General features: G+C 34.7%; 1 protein-coding gene, 1 long non-coding RNA gene and 1 other non-coding gene across 6 annotated transcripts; 2 read left to right on the top strand and 1 right to left on the bottom strand.

Annotated features, from left to right (window-relative positions):
* Nucleotides 1-3983: 3983 nt before the first annotated feature.
* LOC102665781 (pentatricopeptide repeat-containing protein At1g18485) lies at nucleotides 3984-5615 on the bottom strand. The gene has a single exon (XM_014774705.2). It carries the CDS (start codon nucleotides 5385-5387, stop codon nucleotides 4596-4598), a length of 792 nt encoding a protein of 263 aa, XP_014630191.1. The 5' UTR covers nucleotides 5388-5615; the 3' UTR covers nucleotides 3984-4595.
* A 2524-nt stretch (nucleotides 5616-8139) lies between these two features.
* Nucleotides 8140-12025, top strand: LOC121174750 (uncharacterized). 4 transcript variants are annotated; one of them, XR_005891043.1, is made up of 4 exons: nucleotides 8153-9600; nucleotides 9747-9793; nucleotides 10268-10380; nucleotides 11661-12025. It is a non-coding gene; the product is annotated as an uncharacterized lncRNA (long non-coding RNA). The 4 variants fall into 4 exon arrangements; XR_005891042.1 differs by lacking the exon at nucleotides 11661-12025 and having other exon boundaries at nucleotides 8159-9600; nucleotides 10265-10452; XR_005891041.1 differs by lacking the exon at nucleotides 11661-12025 and having other exon boundaries at nucleotides 8140-9793; nucleotides 10268-10452.
* On the top strand, nucleotides 9322-9478 carry MIR4397 (microRNA MIR4397). Its single transcript, NR_048732.1, has one exon. It is a non-coding gene; the product is annotated as a microRNA MIR4397 (primary transcript).
* Nucleotides 12026-18397: the final 6372 nt, after the last annotated feature.

Here is an 18397-nt window from a genome sequence, read left to right as displayed (position 1 = left end):
TAAAAAATTGAATCACGGAGGGAGCGATCTTTCCGACGAAGGGAATCACGGAGCTCTCGAAGTGGAACGAGATCTCCATGTAGAAATCACGCATGCGACGGAGAGCCACCACTAGGCGTGGCAGGCGGCGGCACCACTTGGCCCAGGCGGCACAGTGGTGGAGCCGGACGAGGACCTGCATGATGTCAGAGGCGCGCAGGCAGAGCGCCTCCTGAAGCGGGTTCCAACCAACGGCGTTGTGGAGGGAGATATCGACGCTAACAGAGGCTTTGGCGCGCGCTGCGGCGACGTCGTTGAGGCGGACAGCGAGGTGGAGGGGCGTCTCCCGGAACGAGACGTCGCGGCGGTCCAGGACAACGGAGATTTTCTCCTCGACTCGCTCCTGACTAAGGAAGCGAAGAAATAATTTTGGAAAGCTTTGTGTGGTCGCGAATCGCCATCGCGTAGTGAATGGGGTTGTGTAAGTATTGCTTTGCCTTTATCGCCAGATACGACGTCATCGGATCTTTGCTCGATTTCGCCATCTCTATTTGCAGCGATGAAACAGATAAAGAGAAAGAGTGAGTAATGTCTTTTTCTTTTGTAATTGTAAAAATGAAGAAATCTAATTTTTTATCCAAACACAAAATTTTAGAAATGAAGGAATTTAAATTGAAGTATTTGAAATTCTCAGAATTTAAAATTCTTTAGAATTTTAAATTTCCTCATCCAAACACACTCTTAGGGTCTCTTCAGATTTTTTCTTTTAGGTTTATGTTCTCGTGTTTCTCCCAATAGACTTTTGTAATTTACACACACGGACACAGCTACACACACCTGCCTACATAGATATGTATAATTTTTAATCGAAAATCATTTAATTATTGAGGCATAGAGATCATTCAAGATATTTAAGAAACACAACCATCTACTAAGTATATTGGATCTTGTTGGTCAATTATAAACATCAAATCCAAGAGTAGTGTCAAAAGTTGTGAAAATATAATAATAATAATAATAAAATTATTTATATTTTTTAAAATTTTAAAAGTATATATTAAATGAATTAGATATCAAATAATTTTGGATAGATAAAAAAAATTATAGATATAATTGTGATAGGAACTTTTAATCTAAAGATAAATTTTGAAATAGAATTATATAATTAAAAAGATATGATTGTGATAGGAACTTTTAATCTAAAGATAAATTTTGAAATAGAATTATATAATTAAAAGTTATTCACCGGTGTAATAAGTAATATTACATATGGCATTTTACTAACCTACCCTTATATATGTTTTCATCTACACATTTGGCCTCATTTCGCTCTAGTCAGTGTAGGAGAACCACTGAATCTGGTTTTGGTGCTATCCATTATGATGCATTAAACCGCATTTGATGCAGGCTAGTCAAAAGACAGTAGAAGTGCCTTCCCAGCAACTAAAACCACTTCAACTTTCGTTTCAATATCACTGCATATCAATTATTCCCCGACCATCGTATAATGCAAAGCTTATCTAACTATTATCTGTTACTATTCTTGATCTTCACGTATTCTTAACTTTCCAAATATACACAACCAAGATTATCCTCGCCACCCAACTTAAGTAGAAAAACTAATAATAAACCGACAAACATACGTGCCAGGAAAAGAATCTCCTTTGTTTGCTATCTTTCTTTGCATTAAATAATATCTCCACTATAAAACCTTCAATCCCCATTCGTCTCTATTTATGTGTTCCATATCTTAACTTAGAGAATTAAAAACATGGAGGGCAATGATGCTAACAGGCTCCATGGACCACCAAATTATGCTACCTTAACACCGCAACATTGTACCCAGAATTTCACTCTGAACAATGAAACAATTGAAGGCCACCAGAGACACCGTGACCGCATTTTGACCCATGTGGATTCATCTCAAGTGTTTAACTCTATTTTTCCTTTATACTACTCCAAATTGCACCTTTCCAACAACACTAACAGTCCAAACACCTCATCAAACAGCAACAACAACAACACCAATGCTGACGAAGCAAATGCTCTCCTCGAAGACCGAACGCAGAAGAGGATGTTCTTCAACAGAGAATCTGCTCGTAGGTCCCGAATGCAGAGAAAGCAACAAATTGAGACCCCCTTCAGTGTCACCTCGATCATCTTCAGACTTTGGATCGCCAACTCTCCGAAAAGATCATTTACTTGCTGGAATGCAACCAACAAATCCTCGAACACAATGCACAACTCAAAGACAATGTTTCTTCTCTTCAAGTTAATTTCACTCTGATTTGTTAGGTCCTCTAGGCCATGTTGAACCGAACCACCACTTCCCTACTGGTTTTGTACCCCAGCCTTTTGCTTCTGCTTCAGCGTCCAACCAATCACTAGCTGGTTGATTGTGAGATAGAGGTGTATGCATAGAGCTTTCTAACGTTTACTTGGGAGCTTTACATATTTATATTTTCAATGATCTCTGATCATGCAATCCAAGAAACCATAGCTGTGAGAACTATATTGAACTTCAAGTATGGGATGCTTTATTTATCCACAATATAATTTCTTTTCACTTGTTTTTGTTACACTACTTTTTGTACCCTGGCCTGGACGGTTCTGCTGAGAATCAGACCACATGATTGATCGAGTAGCAGACCCTCATCAAGCCCAACCTCTTTAGTAGGCCGGTTTACACCATTTTTGGCTTCCGGATTGACCAGAATGTAAAATTGAAGTTCGGATTGGTTACACCTTTCGGCTTCCAAAATGGCAAATATGAAAGGTAAAAAAAAATCCAAAAAGACGTACAAAGCAATTTGTGGGGTGCAGGAAGTAACAGCCAGGAGCCCAGGACAGATCTACGCTTAAAGGGTGAGAGTTTGGTTTTGTAGAAGAGAATGGAAGAGAAGAGACAAAAAGAAAAATATTTCAATTAAAGTAGAGAGGTAAAGGTATGAGAATCATTAGTTTTTGAAAATTTTTGCTCGTTTTTTATCTTCTCTAACCAAACAAAGGGGAAGAGACAACTGATCAACCCTAAAGCATTAATGGTTGGGAGAAGTTCTAGATTACAAGGAGTCCTGGGCCTTGGGCCTTTCACACCCAACATAATGGATTTTAGTTCCTTTATGCAAATCTAGTTTTTTCTTATCCATAAATATTAATTGTTAGTTTATTAGTTTTTATTAGTGAAAGAAATTTTAAACTGTTTCCTTCTTTTTTCCATTATCAAACCAACCTTATAACTCCTTTATGCCAATCTAGTTAACACTAATTTTATTCACATTTGGTCACACATTATAGAATTCACTAGACTCTAAAGTTCAAACCAAACTTTAAGTGTCTTTGACGAGGGGATTCTCTACCATGAACACGCCCAAATTTTTCTATCAATGAGTATGATTTATTCAGTTAATAGACCAATAATGCATCCATTTCCATAGAGAATGAGTGAACATCCATTACTAGCTTTTACAAGGTATAATAGATTATTAATAATTTATACAAAAGTGAGTCTTTGTTTCTTATAATCAAGTATAAAAAAAAATGATCTCGTTTATGTTTTATAAAAGACTGGATGGAGTATTAAATAAAACCTTTGTCGCGAAACTTACTTTGAATGTTGAAAATAAATCCTCCTTATAGTTGAATAAAGGAAAATTTTCATTTGACACTAAGAGTGTATATATCCATAGAAATGAGAGTTATACAAAGAAAAAGCAATGAATATGCAATAGATGATATGATGGGAAAAAAAAAGTATAATGGGGTGTAAGGAAAGAGTACTGAAAAAGAAGTTTACCATCATCAGAATTCTTTAATAAATATTTGTAAGGATGAATTCTCTTGAAGTATGATTACTTCCATTGAAATCTCTCTACAGAAATATCTAAAACTGGTAACAGCCTCTAAAGAAAATATTAGAACTCTACCTCCTTCCTCAGAAATATTTATTTTCTCAGTATAAATACAAAATGTACTCCTAATCCGACTGCAATGAGCTATGCATCTGCATTTGAAATTCTTGAATTGTTCTTTTTTCTTCAATGGTAGTCCTCTTCAACATATATATCACATTATTTTTTCATAGTATGCTATGCAATCGCTTGTCATTTACAGTGAAAAATATTCACCCAAGTTCACACTGAGGGTAATTAATTAATTATTTACAAGTCAGAGACTAAGGATAAATTCTGCATGGCTCATCTTTTCTGTCAGTAACAACGCAATTGCAAAGTATAATTCGGAAAGAATTGGATTTCACATATCTATATAACGTGGAGGATAAGCAGAAGCAGTTCTCCACAACTCCATTGATCTTTAATGGAGTCCTTCACTCATTGAAAATAATCATTAAAAACTGACAGTCCCCCAACTACCAGAAATCTCCACAGGTACACAAACCGTTTTTGAAATGATGAAAGCGCTTGTTGTCCCTTACAATAATATCCCTTTTAACAACCTTTGATACAAATTTAATTGCATTGTGACAGTCTACGCATATGCGTAGATTTTTGCAAACCCTGAACGTTGTACCTTTAGGCGTATTTAATGGACCAAAAGAAATTGCAAGCTTCTCGTTATGGCTCTTCAGCATCTTAATCTTTTACTCTTCTTCCAGTTCATGAGCACACAACTTGTGTCGGGTTTATATCCAATTTTGCTTTTTTTTTCTCCAATTTAATCCAAGTCTGCTGAATCTTTTTTGATTCCGAAAGTGATCCATCACTAACAAGAAATCTATAAACCTTTCCTCCTATTTCAATCCAACTGCAGCCTGCATCTTTATATAGGCCATTCTCCTTCATTCTCTGCTGTACCTTTCTCACCTCATCCCACTTTCCTAATCCAGCATACAAGTTTGATAGCAATACATAATTTTCTGCTTTATTTGGTTCCAACTCTAATAACTTTCTGGAAACTTCCTCTCCAATTTCCAAATCCCCGTAGTTCCTACAGGAACTGAGCAATGAACTCCATATCCCTGAATCTGGCTCATCTGGCATCTCATTTACAAGCTTTAAAGCTTCATTCAGTTGCCCTGCTCGACCAAGCATATCCACCACACAAGCATAATGCTCTAACTTTGGCTTTACGCCATACAAACTCTGCATTTGACCAAGATATTTTAATCCTTCTGTTACTAAGCCAGCATGGTTACAGGCAATTAGCACTCCCAGAAATGTAAAAGAATCCGGTCTGCATCCTTTATTTTGCATTAATCCAAACAGCTCAATAGCCTTCAGCACATGTCCATGGATACCATATCCTGCAATTATAACATTCCATACTGCTTCATCCTTCTCATTTACCCTGTCAAAAATGTTCCGAGATTGTTCCAAGCATCCACATTTAGCATACATGTCTTTTAATGCACAAGTAACAAAGTTATCCTCAGAAAGACGAGGTTTCATTGCAAAGGAGTGAACTTCTTTCCCCAGCCGCAATGCATCCACATTTAATCTCGTTATTATATTGTATTATTTGAAGTTATTGAAAGGAAAATTGGAAAAAAGATAGTACCTTTGTAGTAAGAGGTTGTAGAAGCAAAAAGCATTTGAAGAGTCAGCATTGAAATGGAGACAGACTACGAGCAACGACACCAAAGCAGGAGGAGAAATCGCAGACCAAAAAGTAGAAGAGGTTTTTGGAAGAAGATAGAAAGTTTCGTAAAAAATAAAGTGGGGGGAAGAGGTATAAATATACTCATGTCACGTGGGCATACACAATTTTGAATTTCAAATTATGAGTAATTACCTCGAGCCCATCGACAATCGCCAAATAGATAAATAGATGAAGAGATGAAAGGACACTTTAAAAATGTGACACATGTCACACATGCAACTGATTTGGAGTAGTTTCTTAACACCATCTAGCTCAAGATTTGGGGGCAATCATGTTTTGGCATGATATCTTTATGCCTGGAAAATTCCTTGAAGTAATTCCATATGGACTACTTTCAATTTGAAACTGCAAAAGGATCATGTGTGGGATGTGGGATAAGAGCATCTCCAATGTAAGAAATTATTATGGGTTTCTTAATCATCTTTTTGTGGTCTCTGCAGTGTCATATCATTTATAAAAGAAATTATTATTAGCAAGAAATCGTAAGAAATCGCAAGAAATACAAACATTAGAGTTTCTTATATAAGAAACTATTCTTAGCAATGAAGGAACTCACTTTGCCACGTCACTATGATCTAATGTAGAAAAACTCACACGAAACCGTTTCTTAGCCTAAAAAATCATGGAAGCACCTTTCATTGAAAATGCTCTTATCTAACCCAAAGATGTTTTAATGATACATAATCATCAAAGTTCAATTTCTTGAAAGAACTAGTCAACTTGGGAGCAACTATTCTAGAGTAGCATTTTGACCTCAAAGATTCTCGGTCTACTCAAACCGAGAACCTCCAAGCCACCTGTCCCGACAAGGGGGCGCGCATAAAACACGACTTGTACCTAGGTCACTCAAGCTACGTGCTGTTACCGCCTAATTGATTTTCCCTCCTAAAATCTAGTATATAAGTCATAGTCAAGCATGAAACAGTTCTAACTTTTATTATTTGTTCTTCACCTCTCCCAAACACTGACTTGAGTGTTGGACTCATTATAATTGCACCACTGTCATTGTGTTGTCATCACCATCGTGCTTATCTGTTCAGTTCAGTCTGATGTCCATAGATTTAGATTGTTTCTCCGCCTTTGAACCAGATTTGACCCGAATCCATTGAACAACATTTTTTATCCATCTTTTTCAAGTTGCTATTGAATTTGATTATATTTTCTATTTCAACAATTACAAACCGCAAATAGTCAAAATCATATACTATGAAAAGAGATTGTTTACCGAGATTAATAACTAGAAGTGAATTTTTCTCAGATTAGAGAGATAAAATTCCTGGCAGACACGATTTCAAAATGGTTTGGTTGAGGCTATTTTGTTAAAGGGAAGGGAGCAAAATGTTAAAAAACAATTTGCAACTACGATTTCTGTCACAACGTCAAAGTTTTGGAAGTGTCCCGTGACCGCAATTGTGGCTATACCAAACTCTTTTGTCTACAATTTTCTGCAACACAAAAATGCATCAAAATTGCAATCGCAACTCCAATTTAAAGCCTGGAAGGGTAGTAAATTTATTGAAAAAACTAGATAAAAAAGAGTAGAGATCCTCTAAAGTAAAATGGTGAAGTATGTGGTAAAGTAATCATTTAGTTAATATAACACTTCAATTATGGATCTCACTACACCAAATTCATTTCTTATAATACCTATATTTATTTCATTTCATTTACCTTATTATTTGTTTTATTAAATGACCCATTTGGTCCTTTCAAGTGGTTTATTTCAGTCCTTTATGTTTTTAAAATGGTTCAGTTTGATTTTTTTGTTACAAATGCTAATTTCACCGTTAAAAAAAATTGAAGTTACCGTTTTTCTAACGTTTTATAAATTTCAATAATTGTTTTTAATTTTAAACCCGTATAAATAATTTGCTGACTGTTAAAATTGACAGAAATTGCTATACACACATTAGAACTTGCCAGGCGTTTTCAACAGCTTCACTTACCATCATCAAAGTCAGCAAGCAAATGAAACCTGGATCATAACATCACAACAAAGTTATATCTCCTAACAAGACAACTTCTCATTTCAAACTTGGCCGTTATGAAATAGCAAAACTATTAAGCATTAAGCACGAAAAGAGGGGAAAGAAAAATGATGCAAACAAAAACAAATTTGAGTCCCTTCAATGAGAAATGCCACTTGGGGCATTCACTTGTTGTGGTTTAGCAACCCCTTTTCTACTTGGAACACTCCCAATTAGATTATTAGACAAGTGTTTCCCCAACATTTTACGAAAACCTAATTCCTCAAAACCTGGGTCCTCTCGGGAGTGTTGGGAGGCGAGAGTGCCTCATTGAAGACACATGATTTTCTCCAAGGACATAACTCCAAGCCCATCACATGCAACAGAACCAGGGTGGATGCAAGACAATTAGACAGAACCAAACAACAATTGTTAAGGATGGTGTTTCTATCTGGAGAGGGAAGGGAGAGGGGTTCACCACTATTCGACGATTCTACGAATAGAGAAGAGAGACATCCAAAGTGACCGAGTGACGATGGTAATCGACAAAGACACTGGAAGGTTAGTTAATTTCTTTTTTGTTCAAACATTGTTTTGTGACAATTGTAGCTGCCATTATATTAAAATTAGTAACGACTGACTATTGGATCGACCAAACTGAACCATTTTAAAATCCTAAATGACCAAAATGAAAAAAAAAAGATAAAAGACTAAAAATGTTATTTAACCGTCATTTTTTCTTCTTAGAATCTGTACCGCTAACTTGTTATTGTGGTCTTGTTAATGCTTGCTTTCTTTAATTATTATTATTATTATTATTATTTACCCTCTTCAATGAAATATGACATAAAAGTCAATGGGCCATTTTTTCCAACGTTGGTTAAATGATATAACAAGTTTTGGAGGTAAAAATTCCAGTACTTGTTGCATTGCATTACATTCAAGTCAATTGCATTGCATTCTGGTACCATGCAGATGTTCTGAAAAGTGTAGTTATTAAGGTTAGGAAGGGTTGTTTGCACTATTTGAATATCAATCGTTTTGTTAACCTATGTTACTGTTTACTGTTAAGCTTTGACTTGAGATACATGGATATATATATATGATTCGGTTGCGGGATTAATGCACTAATTTTAGGCTCAATAATAATTTATTTATGAGATGAATACGCTTAATTTTTGGGAGAAGATTCCGTGTATTTGACCTGAATTGTAAATTTGGACTGAACAAGCCCGTGATAATAGATTAATAAGATAAATGAAATGAAATAAAATATAAATACAAATATAATAAGGAATAGATTTGGTGTCGTTAGGTTTATAATTTAAGTGCTATATTAATGAATAATTTGGTTACTTTATCACATTTTGTTCTATTTTATTTTAGAGAATCTGAGTCTAAAAAGAAGACGATCTGCACGATAATGTATATCAGAAAAAAATGTATTTTAAGTTAAAAAAAATTAATAGTGCTTCTGACATTGAAGGATCTCGATTCTCAACTATATATGTTTGTCTTGGTTTGGTATAAAGAGCGGCGTGGGCTTCATTTGTTACGCCACAAAATCCGCGGATCAGTGATCAATTACTAAGCCATCGCTCCCCACAAACTTTCTTATTCAAACTTTTTCACACAACAGTGATTACCCAACAAGTGACAACACAACACAAAAATCACCAATCATACATACTCTTTAATTACCCATTCTTTCCTTCCTCCTCCAGCAAGCTGCACACAGCACTACTACCATATAACTTTTTCTAGTGGTCGCCGCATCGTTGACGCTGACTGTACGTACTTCATCTCCTTCAGAATTCGGAAGGATGCCATAAACAAGCCACATTATGGTATAGAAATTTTTGGGAGTAAGGGTACGTCCCGTCAGTGTCAAAGATGTGGCGAATACTAGAAAACCTTTTGTCATTTGAAAGCATTTGAATGGTTGTCAGTATGTCCAATCAGACCTCATTTGTCACTTTGACTGTTCATCTATTTTTTTCCACAGATATCCTCTTCAGAAACAATTTAACTTGAGGTATGATCCAACAATGAATGTGGGTGTCTTTTTTTTTTTTAGGATTTTCAGATGTTGATTTTTCATGTTGTGGAACTAACTCCTTTCATTAGACCTAACTCCATTGGTGGTTTGTTTGTGTTCATGATGAATCAACGAACTTGTAGCCTCGCCCTACTAAAAATAAGTGTGGGATTTTCTCGCCCAACCACAGGTATTCTCTTATAAGCATACTATCTCTATGATCTGCAATCTACATGATTCAGACATGGGAACAGGGGACTTAATAAAGTTCCTATTTTCTTTTCAGTTATTTCTTAGTTTTAATCCACATTTTAAGAAGGGATACTTTTCAATTATCATTTTCAGTTTATGTGTTTTCGTTTATAATTCTGAAATGCTATCTTGTTTTCATTTTAATTCTTAATTTTCACCATTTCCTTACTAAACTTGAATACAAGAAACACAACGAAAACAAGGTGACATTTTGTAGTTAATTACTGAATTTTATAATGAAAAACACAAAAAAGAACACCCCAGAAAGTTCCAAAGTAATTTTGGGATGCTGGATTTTGAATATAAATTGGCCACCATGATCCTAGAATGCAATACTTGTTCTTCAACTCACTGTAAGTACCTATATGTTTTATATCTGTGGCTAATATATTTTTTTTGTTTTGGATAGCAGGATCCTGGTTGTTGAAATCGAGGTGTTTGACCTGCTTGATCTTTGTTTAAATCTGAAACATGAAGACAGAAAGATACTGTCAGCTTTGATTTATTTCTTCTTTTGTTGATAAAGTAAGTTCTATTTGATACAATACTCAATTTTCTTGCACCTAAATGTTAAATTGAATGTGTGAAAAGAGAACACACACTTTTTGATTTGGTTCTGCCGTTTTGGACTTTTAGTGCTCCTTATGCCTTCAAATGCAAGTAGTACTCTTATTAGGAAGCACCAAACCACAAAAATGTAAAGCATTTCAAAAGCTCCAAGTGCATCATGGGTTTTGATGTAAGTTTTTTAAAGTTCAACTGAACAAACATGATCATATACAGTTTCAATTGCAGGTTCTTTGACAGAGAAACTATTACTTTTAGGCAATCTCACCCATGATTAATCTGTGTTGTTCAATCTATACCCTGGAAGTTCAACAAAAAAAATCTATACGCTGGAAAACAAACATTTTTTTTCACTCCTAGCATGATAGCCACATTTTCTGTAGGCTCCACAAAACCCATGAACTAAGCAACCATTAGAAATTGCTTGCAACAAAACATACCATTTTTCTATAACACTATTTAGACTATACACTCGGACTTTACCATCACAATCCAATTTCAACTTTCTCTGCGGCACCGTGCCATAATCAGATTTAACAAAAAGTGAAGTTATGTGATGAGTTAAAATGCCCAAGAGAATTCAAAACATCAATTCTACAACTATTGAAATAGGACCTGCCAACATCCCAACTTAGTAACTAAGGCTTTGGCCAGTAAGATCTTGAAACATCAGGACCATCATAGGACCTGCCAACATCCCAACTTAGTAACTATGAACGTTGGCATCCTCGAACAACAAATTATAGAAACCGGATGAGTGGTTACTCTAGCTTCATGAAGACACTAGTTTTGTGTATCTTATTAGAGGTTAATAAGGAAGTAGTGTCAATTGGGAAATCAAAACTTTACTAGAGAATGGTTCCTTGCAACTCACATAACACAAGATTGCCATCATCTTTGCAATGCAAGTTGCAACTCTGGTTGGGTAAATGAAGTGGTGTTTGAACTTTGAATACAGGAGCGGACCTATATGTATATGAGAGGGTAAATGTATTCCCTTATTTTAATAAAATCACGTGTATTTATCTTGAAATTTTATATGTTTGAATCTGACTTATTCTCACCTGAGGATAAATATATATACTTATTTTAATACAATTACAAGTATATATTTTAAAATTTTATATTTACACCTTTTATTTTTATGTGTTTGAACTCTTTATGTCTTTTTCCCTCTTTTATATTATTAGATTAATTTTTCTAAACAAATTGCTCCCACTGATCCTCCTGGGTCCTAGATCCGTCAGTGTTTGATGATGAGCAAGCCCTGTTGAATAGAAGCAGCATCAAGTCATCAACCAAGACTGTTACCGTTGTGTTTGTGTGTGTAAAACCTTGGAGCGCTTCCGATTCACGGGTTGGTCATGATTTGCCCTCCGTCCGTGTTTGGGCGATGGGAATGAGGCTCAGTAAACCATATTGCGGAGGAATATGCCTTTTCACCAATTCAACGAAGTCAGTAGAGAACAGGTTATTGTTCCGGTACTAAACATGAAAAATATAAAGTATAAAGCATAAATTAATAGATAACAAAAAAAGGTCATCTAACAATTAAATAATAACAGGATCCTTATCAATAAATCATATAATCTATTATATATTACTTATTGTTGTGGGATAAAAATGTAAAGTTAACAAAAATATATTTCGACCAATCTTATTTTGATAAGATCGCAAAATAATGATGACAATTTGTGCCAAGAAGGGGAATTTATTTCTTGACTATAGATTTCAAGACTACTTCAAAAAGCGTTCGGTGTAGGTGAACCAAAAAGAAAGGGAGAATATAGGATTTTGAGTGAAAGGTAATGGCTGAAAGGCTATAAATGAAACTAGCAAAGGAAAGATGGTAAAGGAAAACTTTAAAGGAAAGCAATAAATGAAAGAAATCGTAAAAAAAGTGATAAAGTAAGTACAGTCTAAAATAGACTTGGGTTTTGGATTGTGTGTGTTTCTAAAATTTGAAATACATGATCTATTTATTGGCTAAAAACTCAAATCTCTTATTGAATCATTATTTTTTTACTTAACTTCTTAGAACGTGATTTGGGAGTTATACAATTAGATTTGAGGATCATTCGACTAATTTTACACTGATCCGGCTAATTCTGGCAATTGAACTCAACAAGTAGCAGTTGATCTTGACTAATCCTGTGACAATTGATCTTCTGGCAACTGCTCCTGAAATCTAACATGTTTTCCTCTTTCCACAAGCCAATTGACGAGTTATTTGAAACATTGAAGATGACAATCGCTTCCTATTTTTTAGGGAGCACTATCATTAATTAGTTTTAACTACTACAAGCCATTTGACTATCCGACAATCGTGAAAAATATCATCTTATCTTTATTAAATTAAATATGACTTAATTCAACTAATTTTCTAACTCTTAAAGTGAGTTGAATTTTTCATTCATCTAACATTATAAGTAGCCAAAATGACCCACTAACACTAAAGTTACTCGAATCTCCTACTTAGCTAATATTGAACATAGTTGAATTGATCTTCTACTCATTCAACTAACCTTAACATTAGTTAAATTCTACCAATTCGACTAACATTGTAGGTAACCGTATTGATCTTATCCATGTTCAGCTAACATTCATGTCCAACAAACATTGAAGATTAGTCAATTGTATATTCAAATGAATTGACCTCCTTCTCATTCAACTAACATTAATATTAGTTGAATTTTGCCATTTAGCTAACACTGTAGATAGTCTATTGACCTTGTCCATGTTTTACTAATCTTCTTATTTGGATAATATTAATAAGTCATCAATTTTGTATTTAACCAAATTCTATCTTTCACCTCATTCATTTGACATAAAATTTAGCAAAATTCCACCTTAGCCGACAGTCGTTCGGCTGAATCCTCAACAGTTGAATTTTACAGCAAAATTTTGGGTGTTAACACCTATAAGGTTACAATTACAAGTTTTATTTATTATTTATCGACTTATTTGTAAAAAAAGAAAAAAGTGGTCGTATCCATTAAAATACAAAAGGCATGCTAAAATTTACTAAATTTTAATACCTTCAATTGACAAAAGAGGAAAGGAAATAAAAGAGAAGGGATGATAAAGGTTTAGATAACAATGGAGATAGAGTTATTTTTAATTTTTTTGGGGGTTCCCTATATGTCCTGGGTCATCCTCCTGTTACGAGGTCCGTGGTCGGTCTTGGTATGGATGAGATGAATCTAATAGTATTTAAAAGTTGTCCACCATAAATCATGCATAAAACTTGTCCAATAATATTAATAAGTGTGTTTAAAAGAAGATATTGATATATGATACTCCATCTTGTTTCTATAAAAGAAATGACTAATTCATCAAGATCAATAAAAGTAGATAAGTTAGTTAATTTAATAAATAATATCATGAATTTATATTTTATTTAAAAAATACTCATATAAATTAGTGGTAATATTTAATAACAGTACACATAATATAAGCGATGAATTTTTTTTCACCATTGTGCTTGTATGATTAATAGATCAATAAATGTATCCACCTACGTGGAGAATGAATGTGCATCTTTCACAATAAATTATGGACATAAAAAAATAGTAATTAATACATATTAAAGGAGATTCATATTTCTTATAACAGACCAAAACAATAGAGTGATTTGTTTCTTCTAAAAAAGATGGGAGTAACATTTTTCTTAAACAAACCACTGCGAGTCAAGATTGAAAGATCCTGCTAGCTTTCTATCTTAAAAAACTTAAATGAAAAATAAAATGAAGAACTATTTGATAGCGTGCTTTCTTATCTTTAAAATTTAGAAACTATATTTATTTGTTGTTTAAGTTTTTTACTTCGAAAATAATTGAAAACATATTTTCATTAATAATAATTTTTAATAAATAAAGAAAACGGAATCATCAATACTGCAAGCAATGTTCAATGAATTTTGGATTGTTGTAGCTCATGCGTATCTCCTACACTTGTTAGGTTGTACTCTTTTTGCTAACAAGAGTGCAACACATGTTCATGTAGTATTTTTAGACGCTTTTTGAGACTTCAGTCAGAGTGGAAGCTATGCATGGGGAGTTGTCGCCCTAGTGCATACGTATGATCATTTGAATGATGCTTGTAAAAGCAGCGGTCGACAGCTTGCTGGTTACATCACTTTATTACAGGTAAATTTTATGTTTTTAATATGTTAAATTGGATTATGATTTAAATATGTTTTAAATATGTTTATTTGGCATTTCTTTTATGTTGATGTAATGTGTGTAGTGTTGGATATATGAGCATTTTCCCACTGTTCATGAGAGCGTGATTGATCCAGAGTATGATGAGATGTCACCACGTGCCTGCTGGTGGCTTACTACGAAGGCTTATTCGAAGGGATTCCCAGCTTCGACGTACCAGACACGTATAGATGCACTGATGATCCTTGATGTATGTTGGATGCCTTATGGTGAGCATCGAGGAGTTAGGGCGTTTGACCTCATTTCATGCTTTCAGGGTGAGCTTAGATGGGACCCTGTTGTGGTCACACATCGACCAGAGAGGATGGTGTGACAATTTGGATACATTCAGACCATTCCTCCACTACTTACGGGTGCCAGTTTGTCATTTGAAGATATTGACAACAGGTGGATGCATTACTCGGACCATCTAGCAGCAGGGGGACAAATTTGTCTTATGCTTGGCTAGTATGTACCAGATTACATGGATTGGTTCTTCAGGATCTCTCATTCGTTCATCACACCGACACAGGCAGTTGATCCGCCCAGACATCCACCTATCCCACACCATGACACATATGTGGAGCCAGATATCCCTGTGGTCCCTGCGACACCAGAAGCTGGACCTTCACATGCACCTTCTGATGTGGAGCAACCTAGACATGCAGTGGTAAGATGACTTGCTTTAATGTTTTATTAAATGTTATTTATTTCAGTTACTGTAATTGTATATGATTTTTTTTGAATGTGATAGGATGCGTGCCAAGTGATTGCAGAAAGGTTGGAGCGTTTACTCAACCTAAGGATAGTCACTGTAGGCACAGAGATACATGAGGTTATGGAAGACTGCATCAGGATCGCTAGGGGTGTCACAACAGATGGAAGTGTTTATGTTAGGGCGCAACGAAGACGGTGCACGGATCAGTCGTAGATGATGTTTATAATTGTCTTGTATTTGAAAATATTTTTTTTCCCTAACATTTTGTATTTGTTACATTATTTTGGTTATAACTTTTATTTGATGTTTATTCTAGTTGTGTGTGTCTTCCTTTTAAGTTTAAGCTTGGTTAAATATTTTTTTTTATTATTGATCTAAAATTTATCTAACTTAACGTAATTTTTAGCACGATCATGTTTAATCGTTTATGTGAAAGAAAAGTTGTTACATGTTTGACTTCAAATTAAAAATAGAATTATTAGTATTATTATTATTATTATTATTTGGAATAGAATGGTCACATACACAACAAAAGGGTTTGTTCACTTATTCATTTCTCTTTATGTTGACCAATTTTGATATCAAGCTTCCAATGAATACCAAATTTGTTGATTTAGGTGAACCATGAACATAAAATTTTATTAGCATTGACGTTTGGGTAAATTATTATTTTTTTGACATTCAGAATTTTGCTTTCAGTCAAGTATTTTTAAAAAGTGCAAAACAATTAAAAGCTTTAAAAATAATAATCATACGGTTTCATTTGCTAATGGACACGAATTCAAACATTACATTAACTTCAACATAGTGGAAAGAAATAAAATTTGCATGAAAAACTACAATTAACTAATACTAATTTTGCATTGAATCATGTTGCGACCGAGACACGTCGTCTTCCATTTCCATTACCTTTTTACTAAAAACAGCTAAAATTTCTATTGGCCCAAATTGTTTCCAGTAATTAGACTGTACTAAGACCTTTAGCACGTCATCGTTAGTTTTCAGCTCAATAATTTCAAATTTGATAACTTTATCTGAATACTCATAGTGGCTAGGTTGTCAAAAAAACAATCGTCTTACCGTTTGTGATTCATTAATACCATAAGGGGGAATCCCATGAGGTGCAACTTGCTTGATCAAATCCTTCAGTTCATCGATGATACATCCAAAAGGAATGTAAAACTTTTTTGAATTTTTTCCTGTGAACGAGTAACCGACAAACTCATGTTGGCGTTGCATGTTCCGTCTCCCGTTGTAATATAGCAGGGCATCATGAGTAGGAATCATAGTGGCTTCAAGTAAGTTTAATATACCATCTGGTGTTCTACCAATGATGCATAATAACTCAATCGGACCAACACACAAAAATTGATGATTACACATTAACATTGTGTTAACATCGTCATCATTTTTCAATTGCATACATTGAAAGTGAAATTGGTTACCACATGTGTACTTGTTTCAAAGGATGCTTTAATTTCAGTATGCTACAGCGTGATCATATTGTTCATGTGCATCCCAAATACTACATAGGTCTCTAAGGCTATAAAGTAATACTCTTTTTAAAGCTCAATGAGCAGATTCAACCCTACATTTCAAATACACAAAAAACAATAAACAATAAACATATACATTAATTAAATTCCATGAATTCATTAACCTTACTAGAAAAGGTTGAACATTTTAATACCTGTTTGTTGTTGTGTTTCCTAAGTGCATCATCTTATTCATCCAGGCTATAGCAAATTTTTCCTTGTGGGGGATTATCCATGTATCATTAACATTGTCAACAAACATTGGCCAAGGTGAACAAGAAATTTCAAACTTCTTAAGACATTCATGGAACTGTTGTTTGGAAGGAAAATCAACCAGACTTCCCCAAGCATCCATGACATACTCCCAAATATTTTTTTGACCAATTAGGGATTTACATTTGGCCTTGACATTCTTCTCAATGTGAAACCTGCACAACAAGTTTATACACTCAGGGAACACAATTTTCACTGCATTCATCAATGTTAGGTCTCTGGCAGTCATAATAACTATAGCGAGGCCATCACATCTTAAAAATAGACCTCGAAACCGTTCTAAAGCCCATACCACATTATTAACACGTTCACCCTTCAGATATGCAAACCCAACAAAGAATGTCATTCCCGTTGGTGTCACCCCAACAAAGTCAAGTAGTGGGAGTTTGTACCTGTTTGTTTTGTAGGTAATGTCTATGAAAAACACCAAATGACATGCATTGCATAACTTCACTGCATCAGGGTGACACCAAAATATATCATGAAACACGTCTTCATCCTTTAATTTATGCCAACGAATATATTGATCCCGTTCAAGAAGCTTCATTAGATGTTGCATTTCAGTATCACTTCCTCTAATGGAAGAATAGTATGCACTTCTTACATTGTATATTTGTTTGATTGTTGTACAACTATTGGCATTGTGCTCCTTCAACGTTAGCAGAATGTTTCTTGGTTTAACCATTGACTTGGTCATATCAGCAATAATTGTCTTCTCATCCTTAGTTAATTGCCCAGCGCATGGATGTCCATCTAATGACTTGGCCAATTCATGATTATGAAACCCACACATCAACTTCACCATCCAACCTTGCCCTCCAATCACTGGTTTTCCACGAAGCTTGAAGGGACACTCACATTTCCTACTTCCAGTATCTCTTCTAACAAATTCTTTCTTCCTACACCTATACTGACCACTCCTTTCACAACCAATTAACACAAATGAACTCCTTCCTCTACTATCAGTCTGTGTCAGACCTCATAATGATTACAACAAATCCATTTTTATGAGCAACTGATCAAGCCCACTGCAAAACATCATCTCAGGTATCAAACACCTACAACGCAATCCAGGCAATTTTAGTTTTCTACAACATATTCATTTTATGAAATCACTCACAATAACGAACATTATTACCTAAGAAGTATTAAACGCATCCGAACAATCAACATGTGGTTCATTCACACCACATTCTTGTTCATTTTGATCATCCATATCAACTTCTTTAGGCATTATACTGTCATGC

The sequence above is a fragment of the Glycine max genome, chromosome 4 (assembly GCF_000004515.6).
Source record: "Glycine max cultivar Williams 82 chromosome 4, Glycine_max_v4.0, whole genome shotgun sequence".
NCBI classification, from domain to species: domain Eukaryota; kingdom Viridiplantae; phylum Streptophyta; class Magnoliopsida; order Fabales; family Fabaceae; genus Glycine; species Glycine max.
The sequence above is the reverse complement of the archived record's forward strand: the minus strand, read 5'-3'. Positions and strand labels throughout refer to the sequence as shown.

Excerpts from the sequence above, each read along its gene's own strand:
- LOC102665781 (XM_014774705.2), bottom strand. The coding sequence starts at position 5,387 with ATGAAACCTCGTCTTTCTGAGGATAACTTTGTTACTTGTGCATTAAAA.